This window comes from Podarcis cretensis, assembly GCF_951804945.1.
Source record: "Podarcis cretensis genome assembly, chromosome: 1".
Lineage (NCBI taxonomy): Eukaryota > Metazoa > Chordata > Lepidosauria > Squamata > Lacertidae > Podarcis > Podarcis cretensis.
In genome coordinates, this window is record NC_137170.1 from 43,012,728 (window position 1) to 43,037,076 (window position 24,349).

A 24,349-nucleotide genomic window follows, 5' to 3' on the forward strand; every position below is an offset into this window, starting at 1 on the left:
CTGTGGACAAACACCGGCTCCCTCAGCTTATAGAGCGAGATGAGTGCCGCAACCCCAGAGTCGTCTGCGACTGACCTAATGGTCAGGGGTCCCTTTACCTTTAATGTCTTTGAAGCTGTTTCATGGGGTGTGGCTAAACTAGGTGAGGGTAGCCGACTGGCCTCAAACCCTTGGTGAGTTAGGGATTTCCCCTGTATGCAAAGACAGGTTCAAGCAGACTGAGCAGATGAGAGCATGAAGGTGGTTTGTGCATGTCCTGTAGAGGGATGTGAGGGGCAGATGGGACTTGCCAACCTGGGAAGGAAGCCCATCTAGGAGAAGGAAAACTGATGCTAAACCTCCGCTGCCTTGCGGCCATACTCATTTGTGAGAAAATGCTTCGGGAGTAAACCCTAAGGAAAAATCCATACCCGCTGCCTTGCAGGACACCTTTGGGAGAAGAATAGGCTAAGGACCAAGCCCTACACAAATCCAGAGTGCAGTCCCTAAGGTAGTTGGATGGCACTTTGTATGCCTCCTTCCAGCTACTCCTGCATGCAACCAAGCAGGTACCAAATGTATTGCCCTTCTTTGCTATGTCCCAAATCAGTGAGGCCAAGAGGGGGGTCTTGTCATCTTGGCAGCTCAGGACTTCCGTACATACTGCCCAGGCTTGCACCCCAGAGAGGACACTTCAGTGCCGCTAACGCAACAAAAGCAGCATGGGAGGCAGAAGTTATGAGTTAACGGTCTCTGCAGCCACAACAGGCACTGTGATTCTCCAGTGGTTTGACTTCACCCCTGGAGGTGTACTCCATTGTCTCTCGAGACAGACAGATGCCAACAGCAAGATAACTTTGAGACTCCTATATTGTGCTGTGCATCAGACTGATGGTTCTGATGCTTTAGCTGATGCAGAGTTGGACAGCTGAGACAGCTTAAGGTCAGTCTACGCATTAAGGATTCCATGGATACGATGCCAAACACACCATCCAAGTGGGGAATTATTATTCTGTCTATTATGATGATGATGATGATGATGATGATGATGATTATCCCGCCCATCTGGCTGGGTTTCCCCAGCCACTCGGGCCGCTTCCAACAAAATGCAGCTCCATCATATGGCAGTCTTCTCTTAACTGCTGCTAGCCATGAGCACTACAAGACATGATAGTACAGTGGTACCTCTAGATACGAACGGGATCCGTTCTGGAGCCCCGTTGGCATCTAGAAGCAAACATAACTAGCGATGGCACGCCTGCGCACGCGCACGTCACTTTTCACCGCTTCTGCACATGATGTCATTTTGAGCGTCTGCGCATGCGCAAGCGGTGAAACCTGGAAGTAACGCACTCCGTTACTTCCGGGTTGCCGTGGAGCGCAACTCGTACACGCTCAACTCGAAGCGTATTCAACCCAAGGTATGACTGTACAGTGGTACCTCGGGTTACATACGCTTCAGGTTACAGACTCCGTTAACCCAGAAATAGTACCTCGGGTTAAGAACTTTGCTTCAGGATGAGAAAAGAAATCGTGCTCCGGCGACGCGGCAGCAGCGGGAGGCCCCATTAGCTAAAGTGGTGCTTCAGATTAAGAACAGTTTCAGGTTAAGAATGGACCTCCGGAATGAATTAAGTACTTAACCCGAGGTACCACTGTATTCCTTTCTGAATAGGAAATCAAAATAGTGACACAAGATAACACTCCAGATATGAAAGATTCCCAGTACCTGCCAATGTTTTTCATTCTGCACAGACACACCCACACCCTTGCTAATAAACAGTGTGCAAGATTCAGCATTGTTTTATACCTCTAATATATTATTGCAGAGAAGCTGCCTGATATATAATGGAATCAGTTGTAAGCTGTAAACCATGTTGTGGAGTCTCATTTAATTCAGCAAGGCATTTGGCCAGCTTCACCTGGACTGTATCCAACGCCCCAGTGTAATGGATAACTGTAGCTTAGAGCTTTAAGTGATCTATCCTTGTCAAAGAGGGAGCACTTTTCCAAACACATAAACCAGGCAGAAATATAATATGAGCTTAAAACAAAAAGAAGTCATTGAAAGGAACTGTGTTCCAAGAGCATTCCTTTCTGCTGCTTCTTCTTGGCATTGCCATCCTTTATTTATTTATTTGGATCCTTGGAGTAAATCTTTACCTATTCAACACAGGTTTCCTTTATGTAGGTCAACCAACAGAAATAACAGTCTGCAGGTAAAGAGAGATCAGGTTGAAAATGCTGTTTGGGAATTAATATTATGATTAGGATAATAATGAGATTCTCAGACAGTCCCAGGTTATGGTGCCCATAATGTATTGGGTCCAAGAACATATTTGTGTCAAAGTAGGAAAGCTGCACTTTATGCAAGTATTTGGGGCAGCCAATAGCGGGGGGGTGGGGGTGGAATTCTCAAGCAAATTCGATTCCCACAATTCTAAGGTATGGTTTTAACATTCCTAATAATAGATGCTGTTGGATTTGGGGGATTTCTAGAAATCAGGGAAAGGTGCAATAGTATTGAATTTCAGCACGCTGTTATTTATCAATCTGATTTAAGATTTATTTATTTATTTAAACTGAAGTCTGATTTTATAGTTTTACCTGATTTTTACCATTTTGCACTTACTGGGCCTGATTAAATGACTGCAGTTAAGCAGTATATAAATTGTTTAAATAAATGATAAGCTTCCCTCAAAGTCGATAGTAGAAAAGTAGTCAACCATCATGTGCCCAAATTCAAAAGTTTGAATCTAAAAATGTGAAACTCTTGATAAATACTTCTTCTTTTTTTTGCTCTACATTTGGCTTTTAAAAGATGTGTTGCTGCTGTGCTTTGCTGACATAATATTACATGCATTAGAACCACTCAGCTTATCCTTAGTTCCTCCCTCCTTCCTGGCCCTGCTCTCTGTGCACTCTTGCAAGAGCCCCGCATGTGCATGTGTCACAGTATCTATGGTCTATGACTGACCTCACTGTTCTGACGACTTCTGCTGCACCAGCACAGAGCATTTCCTTATGCAAGCAGCTTTCTGGTCTAGGACTCCGGTCACTGTTGCACAAGTCATGATTAACACAATTGCCAAAGGACTGATGTTTCATTGGTAACAAAACAGGCTACACCATGTTCAGTTTCCCTTGGGTCAATATTCCGTGCAATGGATATGGTTAAAATGGCCAGATTCTGACAACTAGTTTGAGTGGTTTGATTTAATTTAATTATTTAATTCCATGGTGCAACTGAAAAGCTGCATAGTGCTAGCAATGGACTTTTTTTTGAAGTTTGTAGAATATCTAGCACTATTTGGAAATGATCACAAATGAACATTATTTACACAGAGTTAAAGAGCAAGAAACAATGGTTGACTACCTAGGAAAAGATATGCAAAATTAGTTTATATAACTTCTAACAGGTGCTACAGAGCAGAAAACGTTAGCATGTGCAAACTCAGCCAAATACTAGTCAATTGTTCTGGGCTGCATACCTGATGTTAGTCATATTCAACAAATGTATGTTATGTCTGAACTTGAGTTTATCATAAGAGAACATTTCTTGGGATTTGTTTCACTAAAGGAGACTACAGGTGCTTTAATGACAGAAACTCTTCGTGGGCACCTTGAGCAAATGACCAATTGAGAATCTGCAGGGTCTGGGTTATGACAGTGGGAGTAACAAGAAATTGGTGACAAACTTTACAAAAGAAAAGGCACATAAAGTGAGATGTTGGTGTGCCTGAAATTGAAACTTTTAGGAAACTTAAATGTTAGCATCACAATGTGCGCTAAAATATTTCCATTTGTATTTGAGAAAGATTGTTCTTGCAATTTAAAATAAATTTATTTTAGCAGTTTCAAGTTTTGTGCTTTTCTTTGTTTTCTACAAGACACCCATTTTTGAAAATTGAAATCAGCAATTTGGGTTGCGGGTTTGGGTGCAGGTAGTTAGCCTTGCCTAGGGTGCAAGAGAGCCTGGCACCGCTGGCACCAGGCAAAAGCCCTGATAGGCCTCAAAGCTCTGCCCAGTACAAAGGAAGAATGAGAGAATACTAGAGATTTCAAATCCAGCATGAGCAGTTACAAAGCAGTAACTGGAACTTACAAACTCTGTATAAACATTGAGTTTGAAGCTGTTTTACAAGGTGGTATGAAGTGTCAGGAAGAAATTTCTGACAGTAAGAGCTGTTTGACAGGGGAACAGACTCCCTTTGCAGGTTATGGACTCTCCTTCCTTGGTGGTTTTTAAGCAGGGGTTGGGTGACTATCTGTCTTGAATGCTTTAGTCGAGATTCCTGAATAGCAAAGAGTTGGACTAGATGACCCTTGTGATCCCTTTTGACTCTACACTTCTATGATTCTATGATTCTAAGCGTGTTTTGCCTACAGCACCTGAAGATGGCCATCCTGGTTCAGGAGGGAAAGGAACGATGGTGACATTAGTTCAAGACCTATAGTGGACATAGAAGAAGCAACTCATAGGGAGGAGAAATATCCATAGTCCAGCTGAAACACACCCAAGTAGTATCATACATTTTGTTATTGTACACTAAAAACAATTTACAATAATCTGCTGCTCTAAAATAATCCAAGTTCACCTATCATACATTCTTTATTTGAACAGCCAGATTATAATCCAACCCAGAGTTATGAATATATAAGGCCACTGGTTTCAAAAGGCCTAAGCATGACTTACGGTATGTTTCATTTATGGAGCAGGCATAGCTGCAAGTTATCATTTTCGCCTTTGTACAATGTCATTGCTCTGTTTATAAAGCAGCCAGTAATACAAATTGACCATGGTCCATCACTAACATTCAATATCACATCTGAACATTTGCCAGCACAGGAAAAATAATACTCCATACAATCTACCTCACTGAAGAGTTTTCAGTGACAATGGTGGGTTGGATTGCTCATTTCCTGCGCAGAATACAAATAGCTCTGATGCCAAATTGTTTCTTATCAGGTGCTGGAGTGTTGATGTAAAACGCTCTGAAAACTATTCAGCAAATTTTGGTTACTTTCTACAAACCACCACAACTTCATCTTTAGATAACAAGAAATAACAAGAAATAGGAGCTAAACAGATGAAACAGAACTCTTTATAGTTCTTACAGAGCACTTTGAATGTTCCTCTGCCCTCTTTTATAAGCAGGACTTTGAATTCTGGGAAGGGCAGAAATACCTGCTTAACCTAATTTTTTTGCCATAAATGTAAAAGGTAACTCACTCTGGAAGACAGCTTTCCATATTACACATTCCATTTGTAGGCTTCTCCTGTGATCTATCATATCGCTGTTTCTTCTGTGAGTTCAGGGTGGTATACATTTTCTCTCACAATCACCCTGTGACGTAGCTTAAATGGAGAGACAGTGAAGGACACAATATCACCCTGTGAGTCCAATAACTTGAGTAGAGAATTGCACCCAGGTTTCTTTTGTAATGATAAGGTTTATAATTCAGAAAGACTCCCGTAGAATTGAGAAATCAATAATTTGAGACTTGCCCTCAGGTCGCGTGATCCAGGCAGTTCCAAAGGCTTAGAAGTCTCTGGACAAGTTGGTCTTAGAGGCTCTGAGGAATAACATTGTTTCAAGCCATTCCTCATTCCTCTAGTTTGCCTGTGCACCCAGAATCATTACATCTTTGGGCCAAGTCCAGTACCCTCTAACACACCACACTGCCATAAGCAAGTACAGTGGTATTTGGTTGTTGAACAGCTTGGCTCCCGAACAAATTGGCTCATGAACGCCACAAACCCAGAAGTAAGTGTTCCGGTTTACGAACGTTTTTTGGAAGCTGAACGTCTGACACAGCTTCCGCTTGAGTGCAGGAAGCTCCTGCAGCCAATCAGAAGCTGCACAGCTTGGTTTTCGAACAGTTCTGGGAGTCAAACGGACTCCCGGAATGGATTGACAACCAAGGTACCACTGTATAAGAATGCAGACACTTACGCATCTATAAAGAAGCACAGAACACAGTTTTGCTGGAAACAAACAGCTTTATAAAAAGGTAAAGGGACCCCTGACCGTCTAAATCAGGTTCAAATATAGGAGACGCAAGAAGTTTCTGGCAAATTATAACAATATACTCATCTACTGTGCTTCTGGCATATGAAGACCAAGCATATTATTTTCCTACTGTGTTTTTCCAGCTATCTTCTTGTGTTGCACTTTTGAAAGGCACTTTTAGGTTCTTCCTCTGGATTCACTAAGATCATCACTAGAGGTTGTTACAGAAAGCATAGCAATACTTGGCACTCGATCCCCACTTTCCCATTACTAGCAGTTATTTTAGAAAACCTAACACATACCTTTCAGCTTTCCTCCCCTACAGCAGTTAAAATACACCTTGATGCCAAGTTTATGACAGCAGAGGATTTAGGCTGTTGCTTCAACAGTACTTCAGTTGTTATCTCTGGATAGAAAAACTGTGTCACCAGTGAGGGGCACGGATGTAATAAACCCAGTTCTACCTCCCACTCAGAGGTGCTTGCATTTTATTTAGCATAGGACTAAATTTTGAGCAGTATGTGTACAATGAACGTAGCCAGACGTTTTTGTTTTCCTTGAAAGAAAAGGTAGAAGTTAGCTGAACAAACTGATAATCTTTTTTTGGCTGGGCAAAGAATGAAGCCCCAGTATCATAGATGACAAAAAACAGAGCTTCATCCTGGTAAAACATTACGCAGCTCAGAATGCTTATTCTCACCTGCATAGTTTTGTGGTAGAAATGTGGCAAGAACTGGATATCCAAATGTACATCACAATTCAGCAGTGCACCTTGATAAACATCTGCCTCTAATCTGCCCCCACAGTTACCATTCCACGAAGGACATTAGCATATGAAAGTTGCTTTTGCATGCATAACTCTCTTGCAGAATTGGTGCAAAGAACTCCATGAGAGAGAGAGAAATAACAGTGATATATATGTTTTGATGCTACCTTTCCGGGCACAAATGTCTTTCTCAAGTCGGCTCAAAGAAATAACATAAAAACATTTTAAAAATATAGTGCACACATTTAAAATATTAAAGCTAAAACAGCTAAAGCTCGTATGCTGGCATACAAGTCAAAGCTAGAAGTAGTAGCTGGGAAAACTTAGTAAAAAAAAAAGCCAATCACATTATATTAACTCATACTAAATATTACTACTTGGAAACACTTCTTAAAGTTAGGCTGAGAAAAAAATAGCTCTATCTAGATCTCAACCGGGATTATTTTTTAAAATATAAATTTTCCCTCCATAACTGTGTCACCCCATTTAAACTGAGAGATTACCAACAGTAATGTGCCCACAAAGGCCATATCTGAAGAACTGTAATAATATTATACAAAAATTCTGTAAATAAATGAGAAACTTGAAATGTTCAAGAACAAACATGAATGTAACACTCTCACGAGAAAGGAAGGAAGGAATAAAATACTTTTGAGTACCATAACAATCAGAACTACTTTAAAAAAATTAAGTACACAAAATGAATTAGAACAGAGATTTACAGTTTCAGTTTAAAGAAACCCTTTAAGAATAAGTTTGAATAGATTTGCAGAGCTCAGGGAAATCTGCTTAAAGTAATCCTTTTATCCAGAAAATACGTGTATGGAAGATGTCCAAATCTTTGGGTTATTTCATTCCTAAATGGTTCAAAAATTGGACATTATGGCCACATTCCTACATGTTTTAAGTACAGCGACTTACACTGTGTGCAAATAATCAGTTCAATATATAAATATAAGGAACAAATTTTCCAGCCTGAGCTTGCCAAAAGCTTCCTGAAGCTTCAGCAGGAACAAATATCAGGCCATGCACAAGCATAACCTGTGCGTTGATCGCCCAACATGCATATGCAAACACAGGCTTGCAAAGCCCAGAGTTTATTAGGCAGGGCTTAGGCGTTCTTACTAGAAATTAGCCACACAATTCCCTTTTGTCAAAAGTACATCCCCTCACATTTCTCAATATTAAGAAGTACTCAGCTATAATCCTTATACAAAAGCTCAACATCATCTACCAAAAATCAACTGGAAATCCTCTAATCCTCTATTTGTTTCCCCTGAATAAAAATGTTTGACATGAAAAAGACAAGCAGTTGAATCTTTTGGTGACATATGATTGGTCCCCTAAAAATGGGAGCCTTCTCTGAGGCTGCAATCTCAAACTTGCTTATTAGTGAGTGATTCCCATTGAACGTGGCGTGACGTACTTTTGAATAAATATCTGCACGGGATGGGGCTGCGCATCTATCTCTCACAGTCTTTCCTGCCCAATCCAAACTGTGATGCACAGAGCTGCCAAGAAATACCATTATACATTGTACAATTCAGATTGTACAATTCAGGGTCTACAGCCAAAGCCATCTTGTAGTACATAGTAGGAACACAGAAAGCTCTCTTAGAGTGAGTCAGACCACAGGTCAATCAAGCTCAGTACTGTCTACACTGACCGACAGTGGCTTTCCAGGCATTCAGACACAGAGTATCTCCCAGGCCTACCTGGGATGCAGGGAACTTAACCCAGGGTCTTCTGCCTCAGCCCAGTATATCTGAAGGAGCATCTCCACCCCCATCCATCGTTCAGCTGGACCCTGAGATCCAGCGCCGAGGGCCTTCTGGCAGTTCCCTCACGGCGAGAAGTGAGGTTACAGGGAACCAGGCACTGTTCGCTCCCATCAGATGTCAAGGAAATAAACAATTACCTGACTTTTAGAAAACATATGAAGGCAGCCCTGTTAGACAAGTTTTTAATGTTTGAAGTTTTATCATATTTTTAATATTCTGGTGGGAGCCGCCCAGAGTGGCTAGGGACGCCCAGCCAGGTGGCTGGGGGTATAAGTAATAAATTACTACGATATTATTATTATTATTAATAAAAGCTATGCATAGCCACCGAGCTATGCCACTTCCCCAAAGGTCACAAAAGAAAATTCTAACAGCAGTTCTGTTGTTCTTATACATGGCTGGACCAGGGGTGTATTTCAGGAATACATGGGTATACCTGTATGGGGACATTCTCCCTACCTAAGAAAACCACTGCTTTGGAACCATGGTATAAAAATAAAGAACGCGAAGTTCATCCCATTGTCCCACCTTCCCATACGCTCACAACAGCTGATGGATTCTAAACTGTTCTGTGCTTGCTCAGTATTTGTTCCGTAAAGTCACTTTAAAAGCCAACTAACCAAATCCCTCTTTCTTTCTGAAACGGAAATTGCAGTTTAGAAGCAGGAAGGCTACATTCAATTTCCCCCTCTCGGCTCTTTCTTCAAACCAAATAGCTAATCGGTATGATTCTGGCTCCTTTTGCATGGGTATGCATGCACAACCCCAGATCCTGCTTTCAAAGACAAAACACGTTGTATGTCTTCTCCTCTATCAACAGGAGCCAAAGGTTTAAGGTGAACAGTTCTACACATCAATTAATGCTGGAGGCAGTTTCTTCTGAATACCAGTTACTTGGAATCACAAGCAGGGAGAGTGCAATTGCATTATCAATAGACACTTAGTTGGCCACAAAGAGAACAACACAGTGTTGGATGAGATGGGTCATTGGCTTCATCCAGCAGGGCTCTTCCTATGTTTTGGACTACAACCCCTGTTCAATCACACTTCCAGCATGCTAAAGTGTTTTCCACCAGTCTGTTTCCAGACAAAACCAAAGTGCTAGTTATGACCTCTAAAGCCCTATACAGTTTAGGTCCAAGCTATGTGAAAAACTGTGTTCCCTCATGCAAACCTGCTCAGGCTCTGAGATCTTCAGGTAAGGTCCTTCTCTCACTCCCACCACCTTCACAGGCACACTTAGGAGGAATGGGGAACAGGGCCTTCTTGGTGGTTTCTCCCAGACTTTGGAGATCCCTTCCTAGAGAAATTAGACCGGCGCCCTCGTTGTTGTCCTTCTGCTGACAGGTTAAGACTTTCTTGTTTGCAAAGGAAGGGCTGGTGCTGTGATGTTTTTATTCTAATGCTCTGTATGTTTTAATATCGCATATATATTCTATTAATATTTAATTTTCTTTCATAATTGCTCTTTTTCTATGTTTTTAGCTGTTTCCATTTTAGCTGTCAGACACCTTGAGTCCCCGTCAGGGAAAAAGGTGTGGTGATGATGATGATTTCAAGATTGAGACTATTACCCAATTACTTGACTGTATGTCCAGAGGACTGGATTGAACTCAGATTGAATACCTTTTGCCCAGGTTGGCTACTATTTGTCTGTAGCAAGTAATCCCATGTTTTAAGGTTTGGTGTGACGGTGGCCTCATGTGCTTATAAGAGTAACAGGTTATGGGCAGCGAAGGAGGCAAAAGTGAAGAAAAGGGAAATAATGAAATGTGCTTGACATGCTAAGCTGCTTCCTCCCATGGCCTAGAACTAGACAAGAAAACAGGAACTTGAGGCACTGATCTGGATTAATGGGAAGATGTTGCCTTGTGGCAGGCTTCTGCGGTTAGACAAAACATATGGCATTTATGAGTAACGTCTTACATATAAAAAGTGCTATCGTTGTGAAGCTCTCTTGTGATGTAAGCAATGTGAAGAAAGGTTGCAGCATCTGGGATTTTTGAGTTTAATATGAACTGGTGGTGACCGACCAGGAACGAGACCTTGGGATCACAGTAGGGGTCATAGGAGAACAGGATGATAGACTAGATAGGCCATCAGCCTAAACCAGCAGGCCCAACTTGAGTTCTTAAGTCCTTTTGTTTATTTCTACATGCTTAGCAATTTTGCACACGTGCATATCCAGCTAAAATTCAAGCAATACACCCATGGCACATTCACCCTAGAATATTTCAATGCCCTGCCTCTCTGTTGACCACCCTGGGACCAAGACCGAGAGGTGCATGGTTACCGTGCCTTGGGTGCTAAGAGGACCACCATCGTGGTGCAAGCAGAGCCAGTCAGTACCATGGTTTGACCCAATGTTATCCAACTACGTTTTCTGCCTGCATCTTGGTGCCTTTATCAGGGACAGTGGAAAACAGACATTGCCAGATAGACTATAGGCTATTTTGGGCAACTCAGTCAAAATAAGAACTGAGATCTAATGTGGTCTGCAGGGGACATTTGTATGTGGAAGGCAGAGTCGTTTCAAGAACAAGAGGACAATTATGGCTGTTAGAGGTGATCGTCTGCAAAGTGTTTCAAACATATTATAGGCGGGATCCATTTCGCAGGAGCTTCTGTTCCCAGTCCCCTGCCCCTATTCTGCCCTCTACTGGGTCAAAAAGGACCTGGGCATTGGAGTTCACATGTCAACTAGATGAGCCTAAAATGGTCAGGTCACTGCCTGTATAACGCTACAAAGTTGAGTAAGTTAGAGTAAGGGCAAATGTTGCTCAGTGGAGACCATGCCCCCATGCTGTAAGCAGAAGGAAAAACAAAGCATGAGCAGAACAGAACCACCATTGGAAGTCCAATGGTGCGAGATTGGGAGAATAAGGGGGATGAGAAAGGATTTCATACCCACAGGACCGTGCTTCTGTCTGAGCAACATGCGAGTTGTGATCCGGGGCGTTATCCTACAGGAGGCGGACACCTTTGGCCAGCATACCCTGCCTGAAACAGCCAAAGCAGACTGAGGAAGCAGCCAGAGAAATCAGAAAAAGAAATATGCAACAGAGAGCAAGGTGCTTCAGGGAAGTACAGGAGCAGAAAGTGAGGGGTGGGATGGGAATTTTACTCAAAACGTGGTTTTTCTCATGAAAGCATGAAGAGACTTTCTCAGGGGGGAAACTGAACCCTCTCACTTTCAGTCAGCATTAAAAATGTGCAAACTCACTGGGGAGAAAACAATCAAATTTGCCTATTCATTTCCGGAGGACTTGATCACCCCTACATGAGACACGGCAGCTGAATAGACAAAGAAAAAAGAAAAGTGCAGGCGAGTTGAAAGCAGAGCACACTTGAGAAATCTGATTTTGCGTCTCGCTCTAGAATGGCTTCTGTGTGCTTTTGAAAAGTGTGATAAAGGAAATTAGGAAAATTGTGGGGGTGATGGGAAGACTACCCTCCTTACAAAAGAAACTGCAGTCCTGGGCATAATTGCTGGGAATTGGGAGCAACAGACGCAAGAGATTGCTTCAGAGTGAATGCCCCTGCTGCCTATAAGTTGGCCTGCACAGAGAGTGTGCTTGTACCATAAAAGAAAAATCAATAGCAATTACCATAGTGACCCAAATATAAGCCGCACCTGAATATAAGCTGCATCTTTAAAATTCAAAGAAAACAAGACAATACCCGAATATAACCCACTCCCTTAAAATTTTGCAGGCACTCACACCCATTCTGTTTTACCATATATCTGTTTCAGCAGCGTAAAAGCCAATTTTTGTAAGGTTACGATTTTAAGCCACACTTTAACTTTTCATGGTCGGAATTTGGGGGGAAAGTGTGGCTTATATTCAGGCCAATACGGTAGTTTTCATGAAAGATTTCATGCTAAAATGGAACTACTAAAGTAAAACTTGGCTAAAAAAATAATACAGCCAACAGGAGAACAACAGTAGGCGCTAATATTCCCTACAATGTTATGCATAAGAGATGGGTGGGTAGCAATATGTCAAATGCCTTACAGTAGATGATGAATTTTAGGTCCTTAGTAAGTATGATCATGTCATAAGTAAGTGGTAAAATTCATCAAAGGAGGGATTATATGACAATGCGAAGACATCTGAACAGGTATGGGCAGAAGAAGAGGGGGACGTATTGAAAGGGTATATAGTGATACCTGCTTCACTTGTTTCAGCAGCCGAGTGCTAACCCTAACACTGAGGAATCCAAAACTGGGTCAATAAGATGTTGCTTTGTGGCAGCCTCTTGTAGTTACAGTCAGAACTTCTGACAGTAATGTCACTGTATGGTAGAGTTATCTAACCACAGCAAAGTTGTCTTGTCTAACCAGGTGTAATATTAAGGCAAATGAATATTGGCATGCAGTGATTTGTGATTTAAGGAACGTGTTTATTTTGGCTTGCTTAGCAGCTTTGCAGATGCTCAAAAATGGGACAGTGAAAGAAAAGCCTATGCTGCACATAATCCTATTACAGCTAAAAAGGATATAAAAGACCACCAGAGAAAGAGCAAGTTTGGCAGGATTAGACAGCTACAAAGGTGCCCACATTACTAGAAACCATGGCAATCTTCTAGGCTCTGCCCCCATGTTGATCAGACTGCAGCAGGGCCTGAGCGGCACGTGGTTACTGCAAACTGTGTGCTAAGAGATTGTACCAGATGCAACTGACCTCTACCCTCCACTGTCATCTAAACAGAATCAGTCTGTTCAACCAATAATATTTGGCCACTTCTGGATTTACAGTTGCCGCTGTTTAAACAGACATCAGTTCTGCATAGCAGCTTCTGCAGCCCGCTCTGCTGCTTGCCTGCCAGGCTTCTGTTTCTATTATTAAAACAAGACAAGTTGGTGTCTGCTTCTTGCTCTTTTACTTAGTCAGACCGCCACGTGCGCTTCTGCTGATCTGCCAGAACCAATCCCTGCTCTTGGGACATCCTGTACCAACAGGTTTAAACCTGCTCCTTTGCACTTGTGCCCGATGCCTGTTATATCAGCTCCTTCACCTGGCATCTCTCCTCTTGGCTAAGCAGAGAGACTTAAGGCTGCCCACCCCTCACCAATACATAAATCCATTCTTAAAATTAAACCTCAGTTGCTTTAATCATTAGTGGTGGTCAGCAAGGGTCAAGGTTTAGAAAGATGTGCCATGGGAGTGGGCTTGCCTACATATTAGAAGTATGTATAACCAGACTCTCTGATCTCCAGAGCAAATGGCTACAACCATGGCACTGCAGCACTACTGCTCCTCTTTTATCAGGGACATCTTGCCGCTAGGTGGTTCCTTCCCAAGGCAATGCCCACTCAGCTACAGGTGGAGGCACAGATTAGCAAGATATTTCAGTGCAAATAACCTTCATAGGGGACCCACTGTGCTCTTCTTGCACAATCGCCTTTGAGGACGAGGCACTGTCTATTATAATCTTATTGCTATTCAACAACTGCTTGCTCATATTCTCCCCTTTACTCCCTTGTTTGTAATTTGCAGATTGTAAACCTACAGGCAGGGGGCTCGGGTTTCTAATTATTGTTGAACAATGCAGTATGGATGATTAGTAATGATTAATGAATGCTAAATAAATCCCTATCTTCTTTTTTACTCAATGCTGAAAGAGCAGAACAATTCCCTACAAGATTTGCCGGACTAACAGGCTTTCACACATGCATTATTGGTGTCGGCATAAATGGAATGTGCATCTGAGTAGCAGACTATTTTTTTACTTCTAACAAAATGTGCAATTTAATATGACTCCCTGTCCACAGTTTTGCACAGCTGCCTGTACATTGACACTATGCTAATGCATGACTAGAGCTAATCTTTGATGATAAACCTGTGGACAGGGCCCATGCCTTTGTGGTGGTGGTGTAGTTTTGCACAGAGACTAGTCACTGTAGATGTTTTAAAAGTAATAAATAAATAAATAAACAAACCACAAAAGCAAACATAAAACTAATGGTAGCATTTTGCAGTTCTTCCCCACTCAGATTTTTTTATAAATCATCATCACATAACACACAAGAATGAACATGTCCAGATTCATATAAGTAGCAGGGAATCAAGTTTCAAACAGAAAACAGAGGTATGTTTAAGCATCCCATTCTCTGCATGCCTCCTGTTTAGATGAATCTGCCAAAGACTTATTCTGTTGATATTTAAATACGGCTCACTGTAAGGAATGCGGACTTATGTCTCAGTTACATAAAAGCTGTTGCTATACTGCATGCATCGTGAGAACATAGGCATACAGTGTCATGTAGTTTATTTCCTGAGACTCTTCAAGATTTCATAATTAGAAATCAGGTAGAGGAGCCTAAAACTACATCTTTGTTTTTTTTTTAAAAAAAAACCATTAACATGCATGCAAGTTATTGATGCTGCTTCCAGAAATCAAGTAAGCAGATAATTTTTTATTTAGAAGTCCAACTGCCACAGGAAAGTAAGACAGAAAGCATTTACTATGGGAAAAACATTTCCACAGAATAATAAGCTTTTATGGCTCAGATCTGGATGATTTCTGAAATGATCTTAACTAAGTAAATCAATAACCAACAAAATAGACTTTACCAATGCAGTGAAGGTGGCAGCATATTACTCTTCAGTCATGTCTTCATCTTTCAGTTCATCTGTACAGAAATAAAACCATTCTTGGCTTATTGAAAGGCCTACAGTATTCAGAAGTATAAATGAAAAAAGCAGCTGGATGTTATTGCTGCCGTCAACCCACTCTGGGCATTGCTGGCCACAGACTAGGCCACAGGTAATCAATATGGTGCCCTCCCAATGTTGATGGAATACGACTCCCATCATCCCTGAACACTGAGAACACTGGCTATTCTGATGGAAGTTTGAGTCCAACACCTTGAGGACATCACATTGATTATTCCTGGCCTAGGGTATTTGCCAGCCAGATGCCAGTAGGAAGCCAGGAAACAAGACCAAAGCACACTTTGGGATTCCTAGCAACAGGTGTCCAAAGGCATCCTGCCTCCAAAAGAGGTGGTAGAACATTGTGGCTAGTTGAATGCCTTGTTCTTTGATAATTAGCCTGATCTTCTTTCAAAGCTATCGAAGTGATCATCACTACTGCCTGGAGAAGCAAATAATTTAACTATGCATTCTGTGAAGAAGTGCTTTCTTTTGCCTATCCTGACTCTTCCAACATTCAGCTTCCTTGGATGGCCCCAAGTTCAAGTATTAAGAGAAAGAAAAATTTATCTCCATCCACTTATTCCATACCATGTATTATGCAAAATTCATCTGCTTTCTAGCTTGTATGTCTGGGTTGCTGTCACATAACTCCTTACAGTCTACTAAAAATGGCAAATCCCAAACATTTAATCATGACCACTAGATGAGTACAAAGATACTACACTATGAAAACATGGCATGTCTAGCTAAGCAATGTTGCTGTATTCCAAGTAAATGTTTCATTTGATAGAATACTGGAGTTTGACCTAGGAAATCCTTGCTCGGCTATATTCTAACTTGGGAAAGTCAACTGCTGCTATATGAATAACCATAGCACAGGAGATGTTTCAGTCATCCTCTCATCATCCCTGACCATTGGTCATGCTGGTCCAACACCATCCCTAGATGTACTAGAGACATTAGGGAAGCAGAAGGGGTGCTAGACACTGATTTTTTTTGGCAGTAACCACGTATTTACTGTAGCATCTAATCTGCCTGTTGCTCTATAGGGGCCAAAATCTTGTGAGAATTCTATGTCTTGCATTTATCCTACTTTTCTTTGCCTGGATAGTTCAAGCTGGTACCTAAAGTTAAAAAGACTGAACAACAAAATATGTTTAAATGCATTCTTCATTCAAGTGTCATTCAGCAGCAGAGGCTTCTGTTAGAAAAGTCAAAATGACTGATGAGTACTCAGAACACTTTGCCACAACTAAAGAGGAGCCTGGCCAATTTATACACATTAATTGACTTCTAAGGACTCCTGTGCATTACAGTGGTATGCTCAGAATAGAGAGACAATGTATTCCCACCCTTTGTTAATATTATTGGGCAACACAGGAAAACTTCCAGACACTAAACCAATAAAATTTTAAAATGATCTCTAACTAGAAATATCCATCACCTCTGTATTATTATTGAGCAATGCTACCAGTTCCTTTTTTTAAAAATGCAATCAGCTGACCTTTTTTGCAACCTTTTACACATTTTATCGACACAATGAACAAAAGAAACAGGTTTACATATTATTAAAGAGATAATTCATCTGTGTATATCCAACTTTATTGCCAGCTGACATAATCAATCATTATTTTTAGTGCTTTTCCTGAGAACTAATCTCACAGCTATTTATGTCAGTTCAAGAATGTCAGAAAACATTTTGAAATTTTGTGTTATTTCTGGCATCGTTTTGTGCCTTATGAAAGGGCTTTTTTGCCCTACCAGTGTAATCATAATACATTACTGCATACCTTCGATGAGAACCTGCTTGGGTTTTTAAAATCACAATCAAAAGCCTATTCCAACAGTTTATTAAGAACCTCACCTCCTCTGGTTTTCAATAGTATGCTAGGAATGTTGACATCTGTGGATGGCTCATTGTTCGTGCTGACACAATAAAAAGGTTCATCAAGAAAAGAAGGTTTTTTCAGCCTCTCTGTGCTAAGGGCTATTGACATGAAGTAGTCCTCAGAGCTACTGGCGTGCACAATCTCCTCCTCTTGGCTTTCTTGATTCTCATTTTCTTTTTTCTCTAAAAGGTGAGATTCATCCAGTGCTCTGCTGAGATTACAGTCAGAGGTTTCCATCATTTCCTTTGAACATGTATCTTGAGCATCCATCATTTCTGGGTTTGCCAGCTTTTCCACACTTTGGGCATCATCTGATGGAATGATGTCTTTAGCTGTGTTGCAACAGAGACTTGTTCGTTCAAGAAAGGATCCCTGAGATTTTGGCAAGGTAAGACTGTTTGCTCTTCTTGGGGTTTGCATACATTCTTCCAGAAGGGCATTAAGCTGCTCTTCTGAGAGACAAGGCAGTACATCTGGCTGGAAAAACAAGGGAAAAATTCTCCCTGTCAAAATATAACTATAAATAATGCCTTCATAAAACAGCTTGACGACACACAGAAATAATGGAAGCATTGATCTCTGATGCCAAAGAGCATAAACCAGGCTCCAGAATGAAGGAAAAGTACCAGACAATGAACCAAGAATGTTTTAATATGATCTATAACTGGAAATACACCTCCCACCTGTGGATTAAAAAAATAATAATACCTGCAGCAACTTGCTACCAGCCTGAGCTGAAGAGCTTTTGGGAAGCAACTGGTCACAGAATTAGACACAAATGTCCTATTGATAGTGTGAGGACATGACTGGTCTAATTGTAACAGCATTAATACCTTAGCCACAATGGAGCCAATGTTTCCTAGCCCACCACACTGCAGCACTCACAATAGTCCTTAAGTGACATTTTAGAGGCCTAGTGAGAGCAGTGGCAGTGTACACTGCTATTCACCCAATCATACACTTGGGTACACGGCCACATGAAGTGAGGTCAATTTTTGATGCTGCTACTTACAGAGGGGCCACCACAGCCATTTCCTGCAACTGCGACATTGAAAAAGGAAAGTCATGGTAGCAGAAATGGCGGACCCTGTGCACTTGTAGTATGTAGCTCCTTCCTAGTTTCCAAATGTGGTTGCGAAGGATTGCATGTTTGTGCAAAGATCCTAATATGAATGCTGAACATTGTAAGAATGGCCAATGCAGAGATGCCTGCATATGTGAATGGAAAATATAGGGTCAAAACAAATACGAGACCTTGTAACGCAGATGCAATAGTCACAACATATAGAGCGCAACAGGCTGAATCGCAATGTTCATAACAAATTTTTTCCTGGTTACTTCCTAACATAAGAATCAAGTCCAGGATGTACAGTATATACTATCCTTAAGCAAGGTATATAACCTATTTAATTAAATCTAATGCAGATATATTTCTTCCTTTCTTAATACAGTCTTGTTTGAATTCATATATTACACAGTCCTTGAATGTGAAACAAGGAAATATCTGGAAACCTTGTTCTCCGCAGGGCTCCCCACACTGCGGATAGCAGCCTGCCACCCGGTGGGTGGGGCGCCCTGAAGCAGAGCGCCCCGCATGCCAGGCAGACATCCGCAGCGTGGGGAGCCCTGCAGGATTCCCCGCAGGGTTCCCCACACTGCGGATAGCAGCCTGCCACCCGGTGGGTGGGGCGCCCTGAAGCAGAGCGCCCCGCGTGCCGGGCAGACACCCGCAGCGTGGGGAGCCCTGCAGGAGTTCCCCGCAGGGCTCCCCACGCTGCGGATAGCAGCCTGCCGGCTGAGGCAGACATCGGCCAGCCCCACAAGCTCGGGGGACAGCAGGGAGGCGCAGCGCCATTCCTCGACCTGGTTGGGTTTCCCCGACCTGCTTTTCCGACCATAGGTGCATCCTATGGGACAGAGCGTCCTATGGGACGAAAAATACGGTACCTTGCTTAAGGATGGTGTACATCCTGCACTTGATTTGTATGTTAGGAAGTAACCAGTAAAAAAATTGTTACGAACATCACCATTCAGCCTGTTGCACTCTGTATGTTGTAGAAAATATAGGGGACAATAATGTGACTTTGTCAGGCAGAAAGCATCCGGAAGCCCAACCACAGCTTCAGTCAGCCTTTCATATGGTGTACTGAAGAGATAATTAAAGCTATGGTAGATCTATTGGCTGTGCCTTTATCTGCCTAGGTACCCACTTTATTCTTTATGTTCAAAGTGGCTAACAATCTGGCTTGAAAAGGAATAAACGCATATGCTTTAATAAAATCCACGAAGTCTTACAATATACCGGTAAGCAATATATAAAAGCAGCATCAATAAATCAACTAAACAATCCAACGTAGCAATGATCAAAACTCAATGGCTGGTCAATTTACAGATGGTTCATTTAATCATTGTTTTGGGATCAGCCTGCAACTTGAATTTGTTATCAGATGTAAAGCTTTTAAAAAAAATTAACTAATAACAATAATACAGGCAAATAGGTTGGTTTGAAGTACCCGCTTAAACACCAGAAGATATGGAGTCTGGCAGATCTCCCCATTTAGGACATTCCACATCATGCAGAAAAGGCCCTGTTTCTGACTAAGATACCAAAGGAGGAAATACATATTTCATGCACCAATCAGATATTCCCTCTTGCCAGTGCTAAGAAGCAGCAGTCTGAGTTTTATAGCTTTGTAACTAATTCTTACGGCAAGCCAAAAGGGACACAATCCTTGGCTTCAATGGAATACATTTATGCACATAGTGAACCATCACACTGAAATTGAGTCTTAACTTTAAGTTGGGCCATGCTCTCAGTAAGTGATGGACACATTTTAGTATACATTTGACCAATCAACTTATGGATCGACAGAGAACTCACACAGAAATAATGACTGCTCTTAAAGAGAGCAGAGGTAGTGGCACCAGCCCTGTGGAATGCCCTCCCATCAGATGTCAAGGAAATAAACAACTGTCTGACTTTTAGAAGACATCTGAAGGCAGCCCTGCTTAGGGAAGTTTTTAATATTTGATGTTTTATTCTGTTTTTAATCTGTTGGAAGCAGCCCAGAGTGGCTGGAGAAACCCAGCCAGATGGACGGGGTATGTATGTATGTATGTATGTATGTATTATTATTATTATTATTATTATTATTATTTGGTCAATAAATATGTTAAACAAACAAACAAAAAACCACTACTCCTTAATATACAGAAGTATTTCACTTCTTGAAATACCAGTATAAACATTGACCTTGTGTTTTATTATGAAAATAATACGATAAATTACTGTACATCTAGGGTTGCCACTTTAGAGTGTGAAGGCCTTCAAAACCTTTGGATGGGCAAAAATTTAACAATATATTTCCCTTTCATGAAAATATTGTACTGCCAAGTACCTGTGAATTCCTTCTAGTAGCACCAAGTGGAATGGCTTTAAGTTTCTAGTTCTTCCCATCATTTGTTCACTTTTCCAATAAAAAATAAAATTCCAGTTTTGCAAGAGTCCATCACCAATTTAAGTTACCATATCCATCCTTACTCCAAGCAAATGTGCTTACAATTTGTATGTAATTCTCCAAAGTATAGAGTGTGGATTTTTCTCTTCTGTGTCCAGCTACAATTGCTTATTCAGTAGATTTAGCCGTAAAAGTACTCTTCAAACCTCCCTAAGGGCTTTCCTTTCTTCTCATATTTCTTGCTGGCGTCCTTATACAAACATTTCTTGTCAAGAAGTAAATCAGCTGAGGCAATCAGCACACAGGCTGACATTTGGACAAATAATTAAAAGATTGAGTTACGCTTGTGAGGGAATCTCTCTTTTTTCATTTTAAACACTTGATAGTAGAAATGTATTGCAGCTATCCTAATGTTAAGGGTTTAAGGGATGCTAAGGACCTGCTTAAATAATGTACCTGCTGTAGCATCAATATTGTTACTGAGGTGATGGATTCTTAGGTAACGGTAAAGGTAAAGGGACCTCTGACCATTAGGTCCAGTCGTGGCTGACTCTGGGGTTGTGGCACTCATCTCGCTTTATTGGCCGAGGGAGCCGGCGTACAGCTTCCGGGTCATGTGGCCAGCATGACTAAGCCGCTTCTAGCGAACCAGAGCAGCGCACGGAAACGCCGTTTACCTTCCTGCCAGAGCGGTACCTATTTATCTACTTGCACTTTGGGCATGCTTTAGAACTGCTAGGTTGGCAGGAGCAGGGACTGAGCAACGGAAGCTCACCCCATCGCAGGGATTCGAACCGCTGACCTTCTGATCGGCAAGTCCTAGGCTCTGTGGTTTAAACCACAGCGCCACCCACGTTGTAAGATGGATTCTTAGAGCAGGCCAAATAAGGGGCATGATCCTGCCAAAGTCAAGCACTTTTGCTTTCAATGGGGGAGATTTAAGCACATGCTCCATCCTGCCATTAAAACCAGTGGGACTTGATTTCACTGCTCCCCTTGCACCCCCTAGCCATCCTCCCCCAACCTGGAGCCCTCCAAAAGTTGTGGACCACACCTTCCATTGCAGCTGATGGGAGTTGAAGGATTTGAAATGGAAGAAGGCTGTCCTAATCCACCAGCCACAGCAAGCAAGACTTGGCTTTTCCCCATGGCAGGCAAAAAAGGAAAGGCAGGCAAGGAAATTGGTGGGATTTTGGGTCACAGAAGTGATTTGTGAGAAGGCACTTCTGTTATTCCAGAGAAAGAAGAATCCCTCACAGTCTACATTATATGCAGGCTGGACAGAAATTCAGCAGGTGAATCTCCTCATTGCTGCATTTCCATGCTGGGTAAAGCTTTACCTGCTTATAATTTTACTTTTCACACAGCTGCTAAAAACACAGAGGCTTCATCAGGGGGGAAAAGGTCGCAAAAGGACCAACACTCATTGCCATTCCTTAATCCCACCACTACCATTCCTGTATTGTTCATTTACTGAAAACTGTATGATTTCTGGACAGCAGAAGGGCTGTGTTATTTCTATGGCCCGCCTCATGACTTGCACACTACTGCAGAAGTGATAAACAGTGATAAAACTTGAGTAGTAAAACTAACAGTGATGCTTTCGGGATCTTCAGAAGAGAGAGATTAATATTTAGTGGTCCTGTTTATTGCCATTGGGGTGTATGCAATTGTATCTTGGCTTCCATGAGCAGAAAGCGAGATATGATTTCCACTCATTTCTCCTGATGTCTGCCTTATATACCTCCCGTGCTGTTCCAAATGGTTCCTCAACCCTCTTGAACTGACTGGGAAATAAGAACAAGCTAAAATCATATCTCCTTTCCTTTCCACTCTTCCACTCTCAGAAGCCTTGGTTGGGTCTAAGAGCTTTCCCTCTTACTTATTTTATTACATTTTTTCTTATGCCTTTCCATGCAAGGAGCTCAAGGTGGCATACGTGTTTCTCTGCCACCCATTTAATACTCGTAACAGCCCTTTGAGATAGGTTAGGCTGAGTCACAGTGATGGGCCAATGATCACCCAGCAGCATAGCTTAGAGAACATTTGACCCTGAGTTTCCCTAGTCCTAGTTTGACACTACACAAAACGTCCATCATTTCAGTGCCAAGCACAGGCCTATATTTTTGCCCATACTTTTTTAAAGGGTTAGAGCTGAATGTGTTTGTACATGGCCTGGTTTGAAGCTGTGGCTTTGGCTTTAGTTGTTCCTATTGTTTCAATGAATTTATATTTTATTGTGTTGTTATATGATTAATTATATTTTATTGTGTGCCCAACTTTGGGAAGAAGCCTTAATAAATAAACTGAAATATTTAGTAAGACATACACGCCTGCTGTTGTGGGGGGGACTTGTTCTGTAGTCTGGGTCCTATTAGAATAGATAATGTGCTCCTTATTCTTCCTAATTTTTAACAGGACTGTCCCTATGTGTGCTACACTTTTTAATGCTGAGAGTGAGAGAGAGAAAATATCATTCATTGTCAGCTGTGTTGGGTGCTTCCTAATGATCTTTCCAGCAGCGTTCTCTTTATGTAAGTTGCAGCCAACTAGCATGGTATTTCCCTGACCCCAGATGCCTTTTTCTACCTGAGGGTCTTTAAAGCTTAGCTGAATTCCTCAGCTGCATGAGTCTATAGGATAAATCCTGCTGCATGTGGTAGGAATGTGTACTTGTAATTACTTTCTGCACAAACCCTGTTGTGACTCCAAGCTTTCGAGCTAAAAGGTTTAGGAATTGTTTTCAGTGTCAGTACTGAAAAAGAGACAGGCAACCAGCAAAAATTAATATATGTTGCTTTCTCATGGCCCAGAACATTAGTATGATAGTTAGACATGCTCCAAAAACAGATTCTGTCAAAAGTCCAGTCCTCAAAATGTGCCACCAAACTGGTGTCTAATTTTAAAAGTCATATTGATTTACAATATACAGTCAATGAGATATATGTCTATTCTTCACATAACAAGAAAAATGAACCAGAGGAATAGTTCAGGCATGTTGCTTCTACATTTCACAACTTTGGCTCAGAGAAACATTAAGGTAAAGGTAAAGGTACCCCTGCCCGTACGGGCCAGTCTTGACAGACTCTGGGGTTGTGCGCCCATCTCACTTAAGAGGCCAGGGGCCAGCGCTGTCCGGAGACACTTCCAGGTCACGTGGCCAGCGTGACATCGCTGCTCTGGCGAGCCAGAGCCGCACACGGAAACGCCGTTTACCTTCCCGCTGGTAAGCGGTCCCTATTTATCTACTTGCACCCGGAGGTGCTTTCGAACTGCTAGGTTGGCAGGCGCTGGGACCGAGCAGCGGGAGCGCACCCCGCCGCAGGGATTCGAACCGCCGACCTTTCGATCGGCAAGTCCTAGGCGCTGAGGCTTTAACCCACAGCGCCACCTGCGTCCCCAGAGAAACATTAATCCACTCTAATTACTCATTCTTTATTTCAGTTCCTTCTCACCCTTAAACTGCTGAGATGTATTAAACATATGTTATGTTATAAATATTGCTTTTAATCTCTTTTGCGGCAACTTGCTCCTTCCTTGCTAAAATAAATCTACTGTGAGCATACAATAATTTCTTGAAACTGTTTTTAATTTGTTTGATTGTTGTTGCTCTTGTTGTTGTTTTGGGGGAGGGGAGATGGGTCTGGGAAAGGAGCTGGGGGACCAATCACAGTGGTTGAGGGTAGGGGGTGGTATGGTGTTTAAGGTGGGACAGGCCAGGTAAGGGGCACATGGCACAGGAAGTTGGGGACTATGCCACATGCCAGTCCCCCCCCCAAAACCTGGGGAATTGTGAAACA

General features: G+C 41.9%; 1 protein-coding gene across 2 annotated transcripts in view; it reads right to left on the bottom strand.

Annotated features, from left to right (window-relative positions):
• Positions 1-5,243: 5,243 nt before the first annotated feature.
• FSIP1 (fibrous sheath interacting protein 1) overlaps positions 5,244-24,349 on the bottom strand; it is a 78,336-nt gene continuing 59,230 nt past the window's right edge. The window contains exons 12-14 of one of the 2 annotated variants that reach the window (XM_079954705.1): positions 17,067-17,568; positions 15,119-15,177; positions 5,244-5,338 (exon numbers count right to left, since the gene is read on the bottom strand). In XM_079954705.1, coding sequence (XP_079810831.1) covers positions 15,143-15,177; positions 17,067-17,568 — 537 coding nt within the window. In that variant the 3' untranslated portion in view covers positions 5,244-5,338; positions 15,119-15,142. Of the gene's footprint in view, positions 5,339-14,941; positions 15,178-17,066; positions 17,569-24,349 lie in introns of those variants that run through there. The other variant, XM_079954704.1, reaches the window with a different exon arrangement.